Source organism: Drosophila nasuta, chromosome 2R (genome assembly GCF_023558535.2).
Source record: "Drosophila nasuta strain 15112-1781.00 chromosome 2R, ASM2355853v1, whole genome shotgun sequence".
NCBI lineage: Eukaryota > Metazoa > Arthropoda > Insecta > Diptera > Drosophilidae > Drosophila > Drosophila nasuta.
In genome coordinates this window covers 11,264,855-11,287,109 of record NC_083456.1, presented here as the reverse complement: position 1 = coordinate 11,287,109, position 22,255 = coordinate 11,264,855, and the positions used below count along the sequence as shown (strand labels likewise).

Below are 22,255 nucleotides of genomic sequence, written 5' to 3'. Positions count from 1 at the left end.
TCCTAAATGTGTCATCGTGTATTTTTAGTAGTGCATAAATTTAATTGCAATAATGAAGCCTCTTCATTTATTCCCCATCCAAAATGGATATTCCAAAATATCCCAGTCTGTGGAGAGTGTATGATGTCATAAGTATATTTTCAAAATGTAATTTCAATTCATAATTAAATGCAGTCGCTGCATGTAAAAATGCGTATGAAGTGTGCAATTAAGTGCAGATGATTGCGAACCTTTACACTTAATGGCTATAACGAGTGAATGCCAATGAAGCCAATTGACAAAATTGATTTAAGCGAGCACTGTCAACGGGATCGAGTATTGATTTCAGCTGCATAATAAAGTTATTATGCCCATGCCAAGGGTATAAGTGTGTTATGCGTATGTGTAACCCTTATAACAAGAGCACAATAACATTAAATATTGTTCCAAGTATCCAACAAATGTTCAACGGTGCGTATGATTGATATAAATATATACATACACCCATACATACATACAAACAAACATACGCACATGTACGATATGTGATTGTTTAAGTTGTATTAGTAAAGTCAACAATGCCAACAGAGTCGATTCAACAGAAAAATAGGGAAACAAAAACATTGCAGACATTTAAAAAGAATAATAACCATATACATATATTTGCCTATCTGTGTGTAATATGTGTGCGTGTGTGTGTGTGTGTTGCTTAACTGTCATGACTTGCTTGAACAAATAGCAATTGCATTGCGCTCCGAGTAAACTTGGTTGTATGTACGTATGTATATGAGCTTCAAGGCGATTAAGTCAAAGGATTTGCTACTTTCCACTTGCCACTTGCTACTTGCCACAGCTCACTGGCTTATTTTGATTGCAGAGCTTGAGCCTCTTCTATTTCTATCTCTATCTCTTTTTCGGTCCAATTTGTTATTGCTTTTGCTGCTTTGCTGATAATCGCCTTATGCTGCATGGCAAAGCAACTATTAAGCAAACAAATAATAGTTCCAAGACCACAGTCGGACTAGCTTTAAGCAACTGAAACTAACAGAGATAAAGATGAGCAACTATGGCAATATTCCACATTAATATAAGTAATAACTAGGCTCAATAAGCACAGACAAAATTGTTTGCGACGTGCCTCAAACAATTTTATTATTACCAATAGTCATTATAGGCAATGAATTCCAATGGATAAAATTGAAAGTATATAATAAACACATTAGTTCACAATATCTTATATTTATTTTCTTTCAATATTATATTTAACTCATATAAAATAATATAATATACAAAAATTGTTTAGTAAATCATTGATCCATTAATTATTAATCGAAATATTATTTTGAAATAAAATAAATATTGTTTTATTAAATATATTGGTTTTATTTTTATGAAAAAAAAAATGTAAAATCTTACGGCATTTAGTAAAAAGCCTTTACTTTTCTTAACTCTAAATAAATTAATAATCACAATAAATGATCTAAGACTTAAAGCTATATTATTAGTTTTTGAGTTAATATAAGTATTTTTCGCTAAAAAATGCAAATGTACTTCACCTACATTATAAACAATTATTTCCCAAAAAAATGGAAATAATATTTAAAGCCATTCTAAAGTACTCATAAATATTTCTAAATAGTATTCAAATGCTGGCGGTATATTTTTATTAAAGTCAAAAAACATATCATTTTTATTTTACAAAAACCAACCATTTTTAATAGCAATATTTTTTGAAAGTTTATAATTACCCTAACCAACTTGAAAATAAAACAAATTTGGTTAATAAGTAAGTAGCACAATTTATTTAATGTGAAATGCCACATTGAATATTCAATAAATAATTCAGAAATTATAATTTATTATTGAGCTTTAATATGTGTTAGTTAATCGAATTTTGCGAAATGAATAAACAAATAGGCTTAATTTCGACAATCATCTAGTGGCGAAAAGAACTAAGTAATCGAAATATTTGTAATCAATATAAAATTCAGAGTTGGGGCCAATAGAAGAAATCCCTCATGTTGATTTGTGAACCATTTTTGTTGTATTGGCTGCTGTGGAAGAATTTTGATTGATTGTCTGCTCAGTTGCTTATGCACGGGCAAATCTGTGAGGGATTGTTTGGCAAATTGCTAACAGTTGGGCACTAACGATTAAGAGTTCGTATCTACGATGAGTATAATCCCTTTTTCATATTTCATGTAATATTCGTAGCGTTATCTAATGCAAGATTGCGCACACAACTGAGCATAAACAATTCACAAAAGAAATGAAAATGATGAAGAGGATGGGGGCAAAATTTATATAAAGAATTTTCTTATACAATCTGCTTTAACAAGCTGCACAATTCACAATTCGCCTTGGTGTCACGAACATGGAACATCGCTGGGAATGATGTTAAGCAAGGAGGCATCCTCCACACAAGCCAGCGACAACTGCAACCAGGCAACACACCTGCTTTTGCAGTCGTTGTGTGTGTGTGGGGGTGTGTGAGTGTGTTGATTGCACAAAGCAACCAAGCCCGTCAAGTCCTTGGTGACGTGTTGAACGAAAGAATGAAACAAGCAACTGTTAGCAGAGCCAAGGAACAGAAAGAACACCGGGGACACGGCTCAGCTGAGTTGCGACCGTTAAGGCAGCACAGTGGTTAAAAAGCAGTTTTTAATGGGCTGCAATAGTGCTTCAGTTTGCCACACAATCAGGCAGCAATTGAGTACTTCACGAATATAAAATAGTTTTAAAATTTGCCCAAATTCGGATAGTGCCAATTTTAATTTCGTATTAAATTAAATTTATTTTTTGTAATGATAAATAGCATTATTTTAGTTTTTAGACACTTCCAAAAATGAAGTGTTAGCGAGAGAAACGATTTGTTGTATAGACGTTCAGAAAAGAAACTTTTTAAAACATTGATTTATTTGTAATTTTCCAATTGAATTGCTAAATTTAAATTTAAAAATTTCTATTTATTCAATAGTTAATAATATTCTAAATTTAAGTTTTAAATTTCCTATTTCATTTAGACAGAATTAACTTGTCAACCTCATCTCTCGCTTTTAAACAATTCGCTTCCATAAGTATTGTACACATTTCTTTTAATGATTCATCCATTTTAACTATGTGTAATAAACCTGTAGAGCTTTGTTATTATTATGTTCGTTGAAGAATTTTCAGCATTCCTTTCATTCCTGTCATTGCTGTCATCAACATTGCTTCAATCTGCACTTCGAAATTAGCTCTATTGAAGCCAGAGCAAGACGTCAGAATATTTCTCTGGCAACGGTCTACTTCCTGTATTGTGCTTTTCCTTCACTTCTTATCTGCTTCCCATTTCCCCTTCTTTCTCCCTTTTGCTCTTCATCAATTGAAAATTGTGAAGTTTTTTTTGTTGTGTTGTTTGGTTTCGCAATCATTTCTCTTTGCTACTGTTGTAGATGTTGTTGTTGTTGTTGTTGTTATTTTTGTGTATAGGTGGACACGTGTCTCACGTGCGTCGTTGTACTCTGCCACTAACGGTAAATGCTTGCACCATGTTGACCCCTCACGCTACCGTTGCGTCACACACCGTTGCCCGGGCAACATGCAAAACTGCAGTTTTCCATGCGAAAACACGCGTCGATTCACACACACACACATACGCATATCCCAACATTCAAATACAATAGACAATGTGTGTGTGTGGGTGCGTGGGTGTGGATGTGGATGAGTGTATGGGGATATTACGGGGGTGTTGTTTGAGGGTATAAAGTCGGCTGACAGATTAGGTTTACAATTGCCAATACTAATGAACTGTCAATTCCACCACATGTTGAACTACCAAACGAATAAGAATCAATTCCACGTAAGCAACAACGCCTGATAAATACTCTACATTGCCCTACAAAAACTTAGGCAGGTGACATGGGTATTGTAGCTAGAAGATATTCTATAGTTTTATTAACTATAACAAACATTAGTGACATTTTGTTTTACATCCCATATTGTAAAAATAGTAATAAATGCATTATTTAATATTGTTTATTTTGATTTAATTTCCTAATGAAAGAATGGTATAACAACAAAATAAATTGAATAGAATAAAAATATTGATTATTATTAAATTTCGAAACATCTTCTTCCTATATTGGCATCTTAATACTCAAAGTACTTATGATGCCTTGTTTAGAAACCAAAAAATATTCAGACTTAACCTCAAAATTGCACTGGACTGCGCTAAAAAGTATGCTATGTTTGGGATCCACCAGGAAATTGCGTATACGTATAATGAATCATTAATATTAGCTTCATTATGGTAGAAATAGTTAAATAGAGTAATATTAGGCTATGAAAAATGTAGAAAAATAAAATATTTCATTACAATAATTAAAATGAAAGTACAAATTAATATTTTCAAAATATATTTTTGTTTTTTTTTTAGAAATTTTATTGACTGTTACTATTTTGCAACATAGTATATTAACGACATTATAATGCCTTACCATATTAACGGCTAGCATAGCTAGATAATGTTCAATAGCAGTATTAGTAAAGTGATACAAATTTGTATTTATAGTAATTCAATGATAGGATTATTAAGAATTCTTAATAGTAAGAACCTTTCAACATGACCTTCCAATTTTTATCCTTTCACTGTACTTCCGTTAAATACGAATGAAGATTAACCATTTTGGCTATTGTAATCACCAAAACAATAAATTTATTGTGCAACTACTTTTTAAAATATTTTGTATTATAACAAAATCTAAATTCTTATATGTGAACTGACAATGCAAACTGCATGACGTTGTGAATACGCCCGCTGCAAACAAATATAAGCGACGTAATAAGCAGCAACAGTTTGTGGCTGCGCGAGTCTCCGTTCGAACGTTCTCCTTCTGGGGTTGTCGGCTTGTCGTAGCACTCACTATCAGCAGCGGGGGCGAACAGGGAAACGCTGCTCAGCGTCGCGCTGTTTAGCTGAGCGTAGTGCAGTGCTCAGAATGCAACGAGCCGTGTGTTAAGTGTTTCCCGCTGCCATTGGCACTCACACACACACATACACACACACACACACACACTCGAAGAGAGACGGGCACACGCGCTCAGCTTTGTATTGACGCACTCGACGGGGCGATGAGAACACGTCAAAGGCATAAAAGCCCCCGAAACGAATCCAAGTACCAAGTGAGCTGCAGTCGCAGTCACATTCGCAGTCGCAGTCGGCAATTGAGCGTTGACGCGAGCGCGTCGCATGTTCGGAATAAAAAAAGCAAGAAACTAGTTTTTCTGCAATTGATAATACGAGCAATTGATCAATTTGTTGCACTCATAAATAAATTAAGCAAAACAAATCATCTGGAATTAGGAAAATGGCCTTGCGTAGCGCGAATGTGATGTGGTTTCGTCATGGACTGCGTCTCCACGATAATCCAGCTTTATTATCTGCATTGGCGGACAAAGATCATGGCATTGCATTAATACCCATATTCATATTCGATGGCGAGAGTGCTGGTAAATAATCTACTAATGCTTTACAACTATGTTTATCTTCTGTTTAGTGTTCCTCCCGCATCTTCGATTACATTTATCATCGGCTAACTGTGAGCTAATAGCGCAATTCAGCGACTTTTTGTTACCAAATATTTAGTTGGCCATATCATTTTACGCTTCTCATGCACTGTTTTGCTTGACTCGCGGGGCGGTCAGCGATGAACGTCAGCGGGTACTGCAAATATAATGAGTGAGTGCTGTGAGTACTCGTTTGTATTCGTATTCGTTCTCAGACCTAGGTGCAATACAGCAATGCGTTCTAATCCAATTTGCGAGAGCAAGCGAGAGAGCGAGACTGTGAGAGACTTCGCTAACAAGCGATTGAATCGAATGCAATTTGCTGCTCAGAGAGACTCTGCCTGATAAGATATATATGTATATAGATACTTATGAATATCTATGTACAGTGCACACATGTAAATCGTTTTTTAATATATACAAATATTTATAAGTACAGTATTTGCAAAAAAGGTGTTTTGAGTTCACTTTGATCGCCAAGATAATTCCAACGGTAATTGTTATTCGTTATATTGTAATTATTTGCGATTATCAATAATCATTTGAACAGCACAAAGCTGAGTTTTAAAATTTTAAAGCAATACGGTATATAATTACTATACTATATATTTAGTATAATAGAAGACATTCAGAAATTAATGAGAAATTTATTAGTTTATTTAAATATTTAATGAGATATATAATATAAGCATGATAATATAAATTATTAATATGAAATCTTATTTTATGAATGTTCAAGCTTAGAAGTTAGTTTATTCCATATGCAACTTTTGTATTATATAATATTTTGATAACAATTCAGTTTCATATTTGATATTCCGCATTTCTTACTTTCTTTTCATATAAACATATTTCATTTATAAAACAAGTAAGAAAGGGTCAGCCGAGTATGCTCGAAAATCGACTCTAACATAGTTTCGAAATTACGATTGATATTGTTTTTTTCTCGATTTGCGAGGGCGGAAGTGAGTGTGGAAAAAATTTGAAATAAATTTGAAAAATCTGCGCGCAAAAATAACAATGTCGCAAAAATATTATATATACATCTCTGAGATCCGGTATCAATCGAAATGTTTTGTTTTATTTACACTTGTATGGTTAAAATTCAATAAATTGTTTTATTTTTCTTAGGCACCAAGAGCGTGGGCTTCAATCGCATGCGATTTTTGCTGGACTCGCTGCAGGATATCGACCAGCAGCTGCAATCGGAGACTGAAGGACGAGGTCGTCTGTTCATTTTTGAAGGAAATCCAGTGGAGATCTTTCGGCGACTCAATGAGCAGGTGCGTCTGCACAAGATCTGCGTGGAGCAGGATTGCGAACCCATTTGGAATGAGCGCGATGATGCGGCCAAGACTCTGTGCAACGAGCTGGGCATCGAGTATGTGGAGAAGGTGTCGCACACGCTGTGGGATCCGCGCACAGTGATCGATACGAATGGAGGTATTGCCCCACTGACTTATCAAATGTTCCTGGTGAGTTAATCTTGTCATCGTCCAACACTGCAAATTACTTATACACAAATTTCTCTCACAGCACACTGTGCAAATTATTGGTTTGCCGCCGCGGCCAGTGCATGATCCGCATTTTGGAGGCGTGAGCTTTGTGCAGTTGTCGCCAGAGTTGCGCCGAGATTTGGGTTGTTTTGAGCAGCCGCCTACGCCGGAGCATTTCAACATATACAGCGATAATATGGGCTACTTATCGAAGATTAATTGGATCGGCGGAGAAAGCCAAGCATTGGAACTGTTGGGCGAGCGTCTGAAGATTGAACAACATGCCTTCGAACGTGGCTTTTATCTGCCTAATCAGGCAATGCCCAATATTCTGGATACGCCCAGGTCGATGAGCGCTCATCTGCGTTTTGGCTGCCTCTCGGTGCGCCGATTCTATTGGAGTGTGCACGATCTCTTCAAGAATGTGCAGCTTCGAGCTTGTGTGCGAGGCGTGCAAATGACGGGCGGCGCTCACATTACCGGACAGCTTATATGGCGAGAATATTTCTATACGATGTCGGTGAATAATCCGAATTACGACCGCATGGAAGGCAACGAGATTTGCCTGAACATCCCATGGGCTAAGCCCAACGATGAGCAGCTGCAGCGTTGGCGTCTGGGACAAACCGGATTTCCTCTCATCGATGGTGCCATGAGGCAACTACTTGCTGAGGGTTGGCTGCATCATACACTGCGCAACACTGTTGCCACATTCCTAACACGCGGCGGCCTTTGGCAAAATTGGGAGTACGGTGTGCAGCATTTCCTCAAGTATCTACTAGATGCCGATTGGTCTGTTTGTGCTGGCAATTGGATGTGGGTATCGAGTTCGGCGTTTGAGCGCTTGCTTGATTCCTCGCTGGTCACCTGTCCGGTTGCATTGGCCAAGCGCCTGGATCCCGAGGGCATCTACATTAAGCAGTATGTTCCGGAACTGCAGAATGTGCCCAAGGAGTTCATGTGAGTTCAGATGCGTATACTTAATATTACGAACTTTTAGCTGAAGAACTTTGATTTCGATAGCAGAAAAGACTGAATTATTTTAATTATTAGAGATTATTTTTAAGCTGCGAATAATCATTTTAAAACTACCAAAACCTTATATCAATAATTTTTAACTGTTGATCTTTGATTTGTGATGCTAGAATAGACAGAAATATATATTGAACATTAGTATCTCCGGTTGAGATTGAAGTATCCAATTTAAAATTGCTATTACTTTAAATCAAAAATTTGTAATTGTAGAACTTTAAATAGCTGTATTCAAAAAGGAATGATAGAATGAGATATGGCACAATTGGATAGGTGCCATATAAAAGCACAAAACACTTTTTCTAGGGATGAAAGCTTTTAAGTTAATATTTTCTATAGAAAATTATTCTTAATTAAACAACTTGAGCAGCTGTAGCACTCTTCTGTTTATTACTTAAGCTATGCATCAATTTGTGTAACCACATTTAATTTCCATTGCTTAACAGATTTTTTTCTTAAGGGAATCTAGGAATCCTATTTGTGCTGCATATTTAATTTTCATTGCATAATAATTGGAACTGTCTTGAGTTAGAACTTATGTAGTTCCACATTAAGATGAACTAATTGCCTGGCAAGTCGCCTTACTCTTCTATTTATTTAAATTTAACTTAATCAACCAATACTTCTATTCCATATTAATTCAATAGATTTGAAGTAGAATTATCTAAGTATTCCAAATTAAAAAATTATTAGTTATTAATACTACCACCTTAAACTTCATTTCACATCCACTGCATTTAACTTTTTTCAGCCATGAGCCCTGGCGCATGTCTGCCGAGCAACAGGAGCGCTACGAGTGCCTCATCGGCGTGCATTATCCGGAGCGTATACTTGATCTTGAGGTGGCTGGTAAACGCAATACGCTGGCCATGAATTCGCTGCGCAATTCACTGATAACTCCACAGCCGCATTGTCGTCCTTCAAATGAGGAGGAAGTCCGTCAGTTTTTTTGGTTGGTCGACTGAGCTGAGTGTGGTTGTTATGTAAATTGTTTCTCATATTAATATGTATCTGTTTAAATTTCCTCAGTATCGATATAATAAAAATTAATCATTATTCAAGTATCATTAATAATGCTTTATTCTGTTTTTAATTTGTAATTTTTTAATTAAAATATTTGCTACAATACAATTTGTATTTTCAATGTTTTTAACAGCTTATATAACCCATACATACATTACTTTCTTTTGTTTTGTTGTTAGCTTATTTTAAAGTGATTTATATATAATTATTATTATCATTTTTATTACATTATCAAATTAACATCATTAATTAAAATGAATTCATTGTGTGTTTGGTTTTTTTGTTGTTTGAGAAAAATTGAACGCGAATTAAGTTGAAAGTTTTCAATTTAATTATATATAATTAATTAGATTCATTCTTAATTTGAAAGTTTATTTTCCATTTATTTATAATTCTCTAGTTCGTTTTTTGTTTTGTTTTCCGTTCTTTGACTTGTGTATATTTTATGTTAATGCCTAAAATTGTATTTCGAATATAATCCTTTGGTTTCTTTTTTGTTTGCATTTTACTTGTAGAATGAGTGCAATAAATTTCGTTATACCAAGGCCAATATAATGGGATTAGCTTATGGGCTTGTTTAATGGGACCTATAAAGATTTATTGTTGAAACTTGAGTCCCTCGACAGTTGTTACAAATTAGTAAGGAAAACAGAAAAGTTATCCCCGACAAGGCCGAAGCTAATAACTTCCTCACAAAGAATCCTTAAGGACGAGGAAAAATTTCTACACATACAGAAGTGGAGAAGTATTTGTTGAATCTTTCTTTGCAAGGAATACGCAGAATATACAGATTTCGAAATACGAATAAATTCGAATAAACATTTAGAGCGCATTTGTTTGGGGGGAAAACGATTTGCATAGTGTAATATATATATATATAAATATGTATGTAAATTTCCTATATACTTATTTAGTATATATGGTATTACGGTACAATTGCTGAATAAAATATTCAACCAACCAACGAAATTGAACGGGAACTCACAGCAAATAACAATATACTCTTTTTACAACTATTTGAATATCATCTCATAACGCATTTGTAACATATATTCAAGTATTTTCCCCTATTCTTTTACAGATTCCGTTTCGCTATTTATTTTTTCTTTTTCTGTATTCTTTTCTTTTCTATGTATTATGTACAAACACACATACATAAGTATCTACAGTGAGGCCATGCATGGCTTACATGTGTATATCTCCTCTATATATGCATATATGTATACGCTGTGTATAGGTGTGTAGATGTGCGAGTGTGAGTGTTCGTGTTTTGGCTACAACGAAAAAACCCGGCTCAGATTTTGCCTATAAAAATAAAAGCATTCGCCCCATTAAATATGCAATACTTTCCCCAGCATTATGTAAATTTTTATCTTGCTGCCAGTGCGTTTTTGTCCTAACTGTGTGTTCATGAAGTTACATATGGAAAATCCATGCTTTAAGCTTATGAGGTTCAATTAAATTCACTTTTGTGAGTGTATTTCGTATTTCATATTTTATAGTTACTATTTATTCCCTTAGACTGGATTCCATGCTGTGCTTTATATTCATTGTTAATATTATTATTATATCATAAGTATTATGTTTGTGTCTGTTAAAAGCCGTTCGTTAGGTTTTACTTTAAAATGGACGTTTTATAGATAGATAAAGTTAATACTTTGAGCAGAAAATAGCGGCAAGTGTTTGAAACATTCGGATTTGGTACTAGAGGTGGTGCCCATATATCTATGTATATAAGATGTGTGTGCTCTGATCAAATTTCGTCAATGCTATCAATTCTGGCAGTATATATTGTATATTCATGTTTTTGTTTGCTCATCTACTCTACAAAGACAAAGAGATCACCTTCAAATCAAATGGGCAGAGGTTGCAGTGTTTGGGGGAGGTGATGAAGAGTTTATCAGCTTGAAGAATTGATATGCTTTATGGCATAATACCGGAAATAAAGTAACAACCCCCCTTTAGTCTTACGCTTCTACATAATTCATGAATTCGCATCTCGAACTCGACTTCGCCGCATGGCTAAGCGAATGCAAGACTCGCTCACAAAGTCTTTCCAATGTAAATATATCAAGAAATCTGACAACTTCGTTGCACGATTTACATATGCAGATCGTTCCTCTACATGTTTTGTGGCTTTGTTTGGTGGTGTGTGTAGGTTTTATATATATATGGTATGTGTGTGTGTTGTATATCAGACAAGTTGATATCGACTTTTGTTTTTATTGGATTTACTTGGCTTCGATGCACTTTTTATTCATTTCATTTGACTCGTTTGTGTGTGTGTTTTGTCAGGCAACATTTTGTGTTGCATTGTTGCTATTAAACTTTTTACATTTGCTGTCATTTAGTTTATTTCATTTACAGTTGCAACTTAAACAAATTATATCAATAATACAAATTGAATTCGAGGCAACAACTTTAAAATATTAATGCTAAAGTGTGACTTTTTGTTTGTAATAATGTAGTAAGGGATTAAATGGATTGTGTGTTGTTGTGTATATCCTGATTACATTTTTCGTACAAAATAAAACTTAACCAAAGGGCACTGTTGTTGATTGGTTTTCTTGATTGGTGTTCTTGTTGCTGCTGATCCTGCCTTGTTGTTGTTGATGTGTTGATGTGCTTGGGAGCTACTCTAGATCTAAGCTTTGCTGTTGTTTCTTTTTTTCTTTTGTTGTTGTTATACACTTGGTGTTTTTGTTGTTCTTCCTCCTCTTGTCGGCAATTCTTTTATCGTATTCGTTTCCTTTTTTCCAATCGCATTTTAGTTAAGTTTTCCTTTTTAAATTTATTTATGCTCTTTTTACCAATTCATTGCATTTTGTTTTTCTTGTGTGTTTTTTTTACATTTACATATCTGGTTTTGTTAATTGTCTACTAAATTTAATCACCATCCGCACGCATGCCCCGCACCTCGCCCACCAGACGCGCCTTGTCAAGCTCGTCCTTGACCTTTTCCTCAATGGCGCGAATGTCCTCCATTGTTAGACCGAACCAGCGATCAGTTGAACAGAAAACTTGGCTGTGGTAAAAGAAAATATTAAGTTTAATAAAAGAATGCTCGATTACAATTATATAACATTTATCTCACCGATGGAAGTTTGTGAAGAGACGTCGCTCGGACTTTTGTATGAAATTCTCTACTCTTGTCTGCAGACCGAACCATTTGAACTCACACGTGACCAGCTTATAGCAGGTCATCACAGGATCAACGCGTTTTCGCCAATCAGCGCCCACTAAAGGACCACGACCAGTTTTCTTCGATTGGTAGCTATGAAGAGAAAGATAGCATTACATTTTTGTTATATATGACATAATCAAAAATCGTTTAATAATTTAAATTATATGTATATGCTTAACTTACGTGGTTGGATCCTCTTCGGGCTTATAGTCAGCGGGCAGAATCGGATCATTGGCAATGTCGATGTGAACAACTTCGCGCACTTTCAGCTTATCGGGCGTCAGTTCATGAACCTGAAAGTAGATGGATTGAAGACAGAATCGCCATTTTAGAAACCAATATTATGTGTGACAGATGTTAAGCAGCACAATTAAAGCAACATTAAAGCTAAATTAACTAATAAAAGGTTCGATTAGCATAGTTTACACACAACATATAAGCGATATAACGATCTGATAAATGAATAAAGTACGCAAAAGTGTGTAAAAATCATAATTAATTTCGAATAACTCACATTAGGCAAATCGCCAAGATCGTTTGCAAAATGATGCGAATCACAATAAATTACAAAGTTCTGATTCATATAGCCAGGATTCTAACAGTGATAGAGCCAAAATTATGAACAAAAATACCCAAAAAGGAAACGCACCCAAAAATGTTGCAAATGTTCAATTTAAAAATTCCACAACCAAAAACGAATTTGCAATATAAATGAACGAACGAGACAATAGATTTTTTTTTTTTGGTAGATTTTGAACAGATTTCGTTATTGTTTATAATCGTGTAAGTAATGGAAGAAATAGAGAAATACGAAAAACACAAATTAGTTAAATACTGTAGATAAAATTCACTTACATTTTCTGAGTCTCCCGCATCTCCGACGTGCAACGTGTCGATGATTATTTTGAATGCCTCTTTCATGAATTTGGGATTCTAAAAGAGTGTGTATTAAGTCCATAAGGTTAGATAAAAATTTTTTTAATGAAATGTATCCCTTATTCAATTACAATTAAATTAAAAGTCTTGTGTTGAGTGCCAAATTTTAAATACTTGCTGTTCATATTGAATTTAAAGATTTCAAAGGTTATATTGAAATTTTAACAATTTCCCAATGATGTTTCAACTGCATTTACTTAACAGTTTCATACATTCTGTGAATGCTCACGTTTCATCATCACAAAGGGGGAATTCGCTGTGTAAGGCCCTCAACATCGATTGAAAAGAAATCAATTTGCAGTAAGCGGATTGCGAGTCCTTTAACCCCTTTGTGCAGTTAAGACTCTTCAGTTTTATACAGATAATATCAAGAGATGTTTACGTTGTTTTCCACGCTCGTATAAAAATGAAACTTTTTGCCCCGCATATGCATATCTCGTATGTATGAGTGTATATATATTTACCGTAATAATCGTTCGACAATAAGGATAAGCATTCCATGCCTCCTCATGTATCTCCAATGAGCCCTTGGGCGCCAATAGTCTTATGTACGCTGGAACTTTTGATTGCAGATGGTAGATCTTATATGTATACTGACCGGAATTGTATTTGCCGCCTGAGAATTAAATGGGGGAAAAACAGAGAAAAACAAGAAGACAACGAAATAAAAGTGGAAAGTGCCGTTTGCTTAAAAATAGCTGCTTACCCAACAATGGATAATTTTCGAAGGGTTCATTTTTTAATACCTCAATGCCCTCGCCACCTCCCGTGTTCTCCTTTGACGCCTCTGCCACTGAGAATAATTGTGCTACTTGATACTGTAAACAGAGCAGAAGAATGAAAAAAAAAAAACATTGAAATAATCATTAAACGCATAAAAGGCATTAAGTATGCAATCTCTCTCTTACCTCATCCACGGTTAATGGTAAAGTCACGCGGCTGAAATGAGACACAAACAAAAAAACGAGGATACATGTTAAACAAATATAAAAGGTATTTTTAATTAATTAATTTTAATATGTGCTTCAATTTTTAATTAAATGTAGACTGCGTGCGCGCGCTTCAAAACTTTTGTTGGTCTGCGCAAAAATTCATTTCCAAAAACAACCTAAAAGTATGCTACGCTTTAAAGTTCGAATAAGCGAGTGTGTGTGTGTGTGTGTGAGAGAGACTGCAAAGGCAAAGAAGAGGAAGAGAGAGAGAGAGGGAGAGACGGTTCTGGTCCTTGGCACAACATAATTGCGACGGCCTTGAAACTTATTCGCACTGGCTTCACTTTGTTGCGGTTCTTGTGGCATGGCCCAGGGACCACAAATTGAATAAGTCAACTACTGTAAATACGAAATTACAAAACATTTGCAAAGCCTAACCGCGTTTGTATACTCTCTCAAAATTTTATGAATTATATATTGCAAGATTTAAAATACTCAAAAATATTTCAGGAACTGTAGAGATGTGCAACAATAAATACTACAGAGAAACTAAATACACACATTTTATTAAATTCAAATTCAAAAATTTCAAGTTTGGTTTTCTTTTGAATTATGCAAAACGTTAAATGCGTTAAACAAACGCGACGGCTGTAAAAATAAAACAAGAAAGCTGCAGTCGAGTGTGTTCGACTGTGAATTACCCGCTACGAATTTTCAATAAAAGCAAAACAGTGGGGTATTATTCTTAAAATATGCCAAACGATATACCCCAAAAATAATAAGATATGCCGAAAGTCATATTTTTTATATCGATGAAATATACTGTAGAGGTCAAAATATACCAGATTATCAGATACCAAAAAAGCTAAGACCCGATTTCGATTAAATAACTTATACAATTTTTATCCGGAGACATAAATATTATAGTTATTATTTTCTATACCAAAATTCGAGCTTAAGAATTACGCTTATTTTTCGATTCGTAGCAAAATTTTGAAACAAACTTGATAGTCTCTGACAGACGAATATGGCTATAACGCCTCGGATGTTGACACTGATCAAGAATTTTATGGGGTCTTTTTGCCTGTTAAATACATTTCCTATCGGCACAAAGTTATAATAACTTTATACCTTATGGGCGTCGGGTATACAAATAATATTTTTCAAGGTCTGCGTAAAACAAGTATCGGACATCTTGTTTCTCGTTGCAGTATTTTTTCGTGTCTGGAGAGGAAATGAGAAATTGGCAAGAAAGCGGTGGCGCCTTTTGGTCGTGACGTAAGCATTTTGGTGCAGCCGTAAACTTGCCCAAGGTGCAAAACTTGGCCCATAAAACAGAGGTAGTTAAGTTTCTCATTTAGCCAAGTTATATGAGCTGTCGTCGCGTTGACATTTTTTTTTTGTCGTTGCTGTTGTCATTATCAAGCTGAGGCACGCAGAGAGCAGAGAGCAGAGAGCAGCGTGCAACAATATGAGAGAATTAAGAACAATGAGATTTTCCAGCCTGTTAGCTGGGGATGTGGCTGTGGCACCTCCGACTGTGGCTGCTGCCGTTTTAGAGGCGACTTTCAGTGGCAATTAACCTTTTGCCATTGTTGACACGTTTAATGACGTGTTGCTAATTGCCTGCCTAATGCCACACGGAACCTTGTGGGCGTGGCCCTGTCTTATTGGACTCAGGGACTCACGGACTTCGACTCACTTAACCTATGTTGCCATCTCTATCTATGTCTCTGCTGCTGCCACAGACCATTTGTCGGCCTCAAAAAGTTGACTCGACAACTGCAACTTAATAAAGGTTAAAGTTCAGCCAACTTAACACCTCGGAAAGCAACAGCAACAGCAACATCAACGCACAGTTGCTTAGTTTGCTCATCTTTGTAGTGAGTGGGCGTGGCAACAACTGGGCAATTTATTCACAAAACTGTGTGCCAAGTAAATTGACTTATTTACACTTAATTTGGTGTGCAAAACAGTTAATCCTCAACCTTTGAGCATGGTTGGAATGGATTAGAAGATTAAATGCGTCAGCTGGGGTCGATTATCAAGGGGCTTAATTTATTTGCGCTGTGTTGATGCTGCTGAAAATTGAATTTGCAAGATATTCCTTAAAGGAAAACACAATTGAATAGCAGAAAGTTTATCTCAAAGGAAGCGTTGGCATTTAAATGAATTTAAACGATACAATTTATTTTAATATGCTTAAAAGCAAAAAAGGTATTTTACTTAAATTTGGTTTCTTTGCAAACTTTTGTGCCTATTTAAATAAATTGAAATATAAACTTAAAGTGAGCATTTTCCGCTTTGCTTGCCAGTTTAATCAGCTGCCGTTGAATCAATTCAAATTACAAAAGTTTCTGATAAAGTAAATTGCTCGCAAAGCGTGTTCCCCTCTCTCGCTACACAAACATTAACAAATAGAGCAAACAAGCGAGCAAACAAAGCAACAACACAGTCGAGATAAATGACTGCGGCAAATAAGATAAGTAAATAACTTTTTTTTGGAACAGGGTTCAATCTAACTAGGTCAAATATCAAATGGCGACAGATCAAACGAAATGTGTCTGCCACAGCGCGTAACGCTGACTAAGAAGAACAAGCTAAAATACAGTATAGAAAAGTATAAAAAAAAAAAAATTATGCAGAAAAGAGAGGGGAAGTATTGAAGTGCAGATACGGTCGGAAAGTTGGCTTAGAAAACGAAACAAGACAAGTGGGAGGCACTTTGAAAATTGCCACGATGTGCTTGAGTTGTCATGGGGAAACAGCAGCAAGAGCAATGTGAAAGGGCGGCAGCGGGGAAAAGTCAAAAGAGTCACGAAAATAAAACAACAAAATATTGAAGTACTCTTAATGAGCGACCCGAGCAAAAGTCCACACACTCTTCCTCTTCCCGGGACACAAGGGCAATCCATTGAGTACAGAGATCCAAACACACACACACACGCACACACACATAGAAGGGGAATGGCATTGTCTTTGTTGTCATAATTGAAAATGGAAAGTGAATATGCGGTTAAGTGTGTATTTGTGTGTGTGTGTTGGCCAGATGAGACAAGCTTGGCCAAGGCTCTTCTGCTGCCGCTGCTGTGGTCGACTTGTGGGCGTGGATTCCACTTGAATGAGCTCTACAGATTGGCCTAATAGTATTTGTGAAGGCCACCCCACAAAACAAGATATGAACAGGAAAGAGTCATTATTGGCATTGATTGCCTCATACCCTGCAATTTCAATGTGCAAATAGTTACAATTTCACCATTGAAGTTGATATTTTCGACTTGTTTTATGGCATCATCAAACCATATTATTTACTATCAGATACATAATCTATATAGGCTATATGGTGCCATATATGTTAATTGTCGGTCTATGGAATAGATTAGAAACTGTCACTCAACTTACATTAAGGTTCTATAATAGAATAGAAAAGTATTCAAACAGCTAGCTAATAAATGTGAGGTAAATAATTTTGCATTCAGTTTCGTTCATCACAAAAATAGTTGCAAAAATATCAGCTTTAAGTTGTTACATTACATTAGAATCATTTGTTTTGTTTTATTTTCATTTTACTTAGTTAAATTATTCAAAATTGTTTTTGTCATGTTTCTTCTTCTTAAATTTGATATCTTAGTAGACTTCTCTCGTTGCAATAGTAAACCTAAAAACATTCTACTGTATATATTTTGTACAAATATTTTTCAAGCTCTATTTGTAAGTGTCTCGTTAAAAAAGGCTGCTAAAAAAAAATGCCGTTAGTTTTCTTATCTTATCGCAACAACGACTCACACAATATACAATATGTATCGGTGTCTGTAAATCTGATTAGGAAAATGAACAAATGCGCAAACGAAAAGATTAGGAAATTTAATACAAATTGGGGAACTAAGGAGTCGATTCATAGACAGATACTACCAGATAGTCATATTAAAGTTTAACAACTTTCACGCGACCAATAAACACAATCAAAAGTAGTATTAGATCGCTCTTGTTTGTTTGCTTAGTTTGAATTTGAAGCCGATTCGATGCCTTAAATGCTACAGGTGCAATTTCCTATCAGCTTAGCGATCGTTCAAAGTTCTATTTGAAAAGTTGCTGTTCACGTGGAGCAATGACACTAGCTTAATATAAGTACTATAATAGTCACAACAATTAAAGCGAGATCAGCACATTAACTGAGTGCATTGCTAAGCTATAATGTGGTTTAGTTAATCGCTTCCCAAAACTTGTTTGATGTTTTGCTTACTTAAAGCAATCAACGTTGACCTCACGCAATTAAATACTAAACATATTTGTCTATATCGTAAAGTAACCCGTAAACTTAGCAGTTCAAAGTGACTAAAAAATAACTTGTTCATCAAAATAGTATCCAAATAATTTGATAGGGGTAAAACTATGAAGCTATAAGAATTCACAAAAATCTATAAAACGAAGTAAACAAAGTTTATTATTATTAAATGCCAACACCAAATAAAATTTACAAAAAATATGGCTACACCTTTCAACTTATTCAATTTAATATCTATAATATATAATCATATTATCATATCATGTTTACTAACGACCCCAATCAACGGACTATTACAGCATATGCCAACCCTTTAAAGAATATAGTCAACTATAAACTAATGCAAAATAATTGCATGAAAAACTCTATTGCAATCAAAATATTTGTTTAGCTCAGCCGCAATTATTTATACGAAATACAATTTAATACTACAAACAAACATATGCATGATATGGAATATATTATATATATTGTAGTAGTGCAAATGTATTCATATCATGCTGGTGATTGTTTTTCTTGCTGTTGATTCGCTGGTGTGGAAATTATAAAAATTTCAACGCTATTGTTAAATGAAGCAAAAAGTGCGCCTACTGCGGAAAGCATAAACATTTCAATGCCCATTGGCAATGACATAAAACAAATAGCGGAAAACACAACACATCGCAACAACAACAATCATGAATATATTATTGTTTAATTTAAGCGACAGCTCGCCACTTGCGTTGGCCAGTAATTAATTTCTGATGTGTGTTTAAAATTTGTTTGCTCCAACTTTTCTGCTGGCTGTTGACAGTTTTTCATTCACAGCGCGATAACAAATACAAAAAAAGAAGAAAAAACGATATGGCAAACAATATATCGCTTACTCCGCATACTCCTCCTTCCCCGCATCTTTTTCGACCCCTCACTTGACTCATGACCACAGCTTTTCATTGACGACAGCTATTTATTGTTGGTCGCGTTTTGTGGTTTTCTAAATTTGTTTAGGTTCTTTCTCCACTTGCGATTTCATTTCATTTACCTCTCTTTCGCAGTAATTGTTTGTTTTCTACCGTTTTCGACATTTCACTATAATTTCGTGTTATGTAAACATTGGCAGAGCGTACTGTATTACACCTACAGCAATTGGATAACTTAACTCTAATTGGATTTCTTTGTATTGAGCTCAGAGCTCACGAAAATTAAGCAAGTATCGACAGCAATTTATGGCAGCTTTACTTTGATTTATTAGCAGCCATTACCGTAAAAGCTACTACTTAGAAAATATTGAAAACAACTGTAGAAGGATCTATTAAAAACTACAATTAACGAAGCTGTAAAATTCGAAGTTCGAAATTTTCCGAAATTATAATTAACCAGTAATTGGAGTGAACCATTCAAACCTTTTTAGAAAGAAAGAGTACAGATTTTCCAATTTGTCAGAGTCTTATATATTTAAACCATTGAAAAATCTAAATAAGCTAGATTTGAGTTGAGAATGCTTTTAGTGAAGTTGAAATAACAAATGCTAATACAATGTATAATTTATTTTAAATTCCTGCATGATTTATCAGTCAATCGGAAAGCATACAAATTATAATTAATGGAAAATATTTATGGAAATGATGAACATTACAAATATCGAGCTGGAATCGCAATATTGTCAGACAATTGCCAAATTGATTGAGTACTGAAGAAGATGCTATCTTCTTTGTACATCTGTATTTCTGCTCTGTTTAACAGAGCTGTGCTGTGGGTCCTTCAATTGTCGCACAAAGTCAAATCAATTAAAAATTAAACAGTTTATTTTTGGCAATTTCCGCTCATAAATGGAAAATGTCAAGGCGCAGGGAGATGGACGGAGACACGGCTAACGTGAACAACATGCAAATGACAAAATGAAATCATGTCCAATTGATGCGTCAACACATCAGACAGGTGATATACATTTTTATCGATAAACTCATTTGTCGAAGCGGATGAGAGAAATGCAAAATAATTCTATAAGAACAAAGTAAATGAAGAAAAATTCGAAATATTGCAATATTCCTTTCGATTGCAAGCTAAAGTTAATAATAAGCAAAGTCAACAAAGTAATTGAGCATTAAAATCGTAAAAGTTAATGCCTGAAATAGCCCTTGGCAAGCGAATTGCTCAATTGGCAGGCAACAATAAGGTGTGAAAGAGACAGTAAAAAAAGCACGCATACACTCGCAGGCACGCACGAGTGCATGCATTGCTAGTAGGTGGTAAAAACACACGTCGTCGTGAGTCGCGACGCTTGCCGTTATCAAATGTATTGCCAACTTGTTTGATTAAATGTAGCTGCTGATAACGCAGCTGGAAAACCGGCGCGCAAAACTAGCATGAAAAAACGGTGTAGTCAGAAATGACAGGAGAGTGCGAGAGAGACAGCAAGAGAGCCAAAGAGAGTGTCAAAAGGCGAAAAAAATATAGGCAGAGAGAGGACAGCTGTCAGACAGATGAGTCATGCCAACAACAAAAAACATAAACTTTGCACTCTCCTTTCAGCCAACAACGCAACACAAACAACAAAGACACCAAATATCGGTAACGTGGCAGAGGCGCTCTTCAACGATTTTTGGCGACGCATGCAAATGAAAGTTGTTTATTTTTATTCTTTCTTTCTTGAATTTATTTATGGATTCCGGAAGTGTTTTTGCTTAATAAAGACGTAAATACCTTTGAATATATTAGATTAGGATTTGCTGCTACTCGCGTTACGTCATCTGTGGAGTCATATCAACAACAACAAAAGCGCAAAAAGAGAGCTAAATGAATGAAGCGCCCTCTATTATGCGCTGATAAGAACTTGAGTTACTGCATCGACCATGACAATAATAATAATAATATGAATAAGAAAAAAGAAAGTTAATAAATTGAAGCAATTTGCAAATCAGTTGGCAACGCGACTTTCAAGTAAAACGATAACGAGTACGAAAGAGAGCGAAAGCGAGTGAGTGAGAGCAGCACGAGAGCGCAGCGTCTGAGAATAAATGAGCGTAAAATCGATTTGTCACAATCAGCGGCTTGTCCACGTTATGCACCACAGTTGGCAACACACAAATAAAATTGACAATTTATTAAAAAAAAAATACTTACAATTCCTTGATCTGCATTTTGTTTCCTTCCAAATGTATTGCTACGTAGATTTACTGTTTTGTTTGTCAGGCGGCAGGCAGCACCACACCAAAAGAGATAGATTGAGAATAAGAGAGGGAGAAAGGGGAAATTTTGGTTTAGATTTTTTTGAATTTTAGTGTGTTGCACTTGAATGCAACCTTCACACACGCGATCACGGGGGAGAATGCACTGAAAATGCGACGATTTTTCAATGACTGACAAGTGGGTAAAGCAATAGGTTTTCCCACACTTCTTTTATTGATGAAATATAATTTTGTGTGTGATGTTAACTGCCCACTTTTTTAAGCAGTTTTTCCGTTTTGTTGCATGTCGGCAAAAAGCACGAGTCACTTACGCACACAATGGCACACACACACCCGCTCTCAAATGACAGACACTCACACAAACAAATACTTCTTGCGCCAACTATAATTTGTACACGTACAACTTCTATTGCTAATTGTAGTTGACTGCCGTTTTTGTTTACTCGCGAAAACGCTTTGCGTATATATTCAGTTTCAGCAGTAATAGTAATTGATTTTTGTACACGACGACGAGACGCAATGTGACCGAACTATACAAAATCAAGGTGAACACAGACAACAATAGTGTTGTGAGCAAACACCATTTGAAATTATCTATAGAATTTCTGGTATTTTGCATTACTTTACTACCAGCGGTCACACTGGCAGCGACAACATTTTTTGTAACTACAATC

The 22,255-nt window shown here is 35.4% G+C and overlaps 2 protein-coding genes across 5 annotated transcripts; one reads left to right on the top strand and one right to left on the bottom strand.

Annotated features, from left to right (window-relative positions):
- Positions 1 to 5,161: 5,161 nt before the first annotated feature.
- Positions 5,162 to 9,128, top strand: LOC132787798 (cryptochrome-1). The gene is made up of 4 exons (XM_060795097.1): positions 5,162 to 5,469; positions 6,658 to 7,001; positions 7,063 to 7,982; positions 8,806 to 9,128. Exons 1-4 carry the CDS (start codon positions 5,328 to 5,330, stop codon positions 9,017 to 9,019), a joined length of 1,620 nt encoding a protein of 539 aa, XP_060651080.1. The 5' UTR covers positions 5,162 to 5,327; the 3' UTR covers positions 9,020 to 9,128.
- A 1,333-nt stretch (positions 9,129 to 10,461) lies between these two features.
- On the bottom strand, positions 10,462 to 22,129 carry LOC132787800 (phosphatidylinositol transfer protein beta isoform). Of its 4 annotated transcripts, none has more exons than XM_060795100.1 (9): positions 21,983 to 22,129; positions 21,517 to 21,569; positions 14,106 to 14,136; positions 13,904 to 14,015; positions 13,662 to 13,813; positions 12,776 to 12,856; positions 12,445 to 12,554; positions 12,172 to 12,351; positions 10,462 to 12,102 (listed from the first exon to the last, which is right to left on the bottom strand). In XM_060795100.1, exons 2-9 carry the CDS (start codon positions 21,531 to 21,533, stop codon positions 11,964 to 11,966), a joined length of 822 nt encoding a protein of 273 aa, XP_060651083.1. In that variant the 5' UTR covers positions 21,534 to 21,569; positions 21,983 to 22,129; the 3' UTR covers positions 10,462 to 11,963. The 4 variants fall into 4 exon arrangements, with proteins under 4 accessions (XP_060651083.1, XP_060651082.1, XP_060651085.1 ...); XM_060795099.1 differs by having other exon boundaries at positions 21,940 to 22,121; XM_060795102.1 differs by lacking the exon at positions 12,776 to 12,856 and adding an exon at positions 13,117 to 13,194 and having other exon boundaries at positions 21,940 to 22,118.
- Between the last annotated feature and the right edge of the window lie 126 nt (positions 22,130 to 22,255).

Bases quoted from the DNA above. Each gene is read 5' to 3' on its own strand.
- LOC132787800 (XM_060795100.1), bottom strand. The intron at 14,016-14,105 runs GTAAGAGAGAGA...CTCTGTTTACAG, and splicing joins TACCATTAACCGTGGATGAG to TATCAAGTAGCACAATTATT. The intron at 13,814-13,903 runs GTAAGCAGCTAT...TTTAATTCTCAG, and splicing joins CGAAAATTATCCATTGTTGG to GCGGCAAATACAATTCCGGT.
- LOC132787798 (XM_060795097.1), top strand. From the start codon at position 5,328: ATGGCCTTGCGTAGCGCGAATGTGATGTGGTTTCGTCATGGACTGCGT. The intron at 5,470-6,657 runs GTAAATAATCTA...TATTTTTCTTAG, and splicing joins ATTCGATGGCGAGAGTGCTG to GCACCAAGAGCGTGGGCTTC. The intron at 7,983-8,805 runs GTGAGTTCAGAT...AACTTTTTTCAG, and splicing joins AATGTGCCCAAGGAGTTCAT to CCATGAGCCCTGGCGCATGT.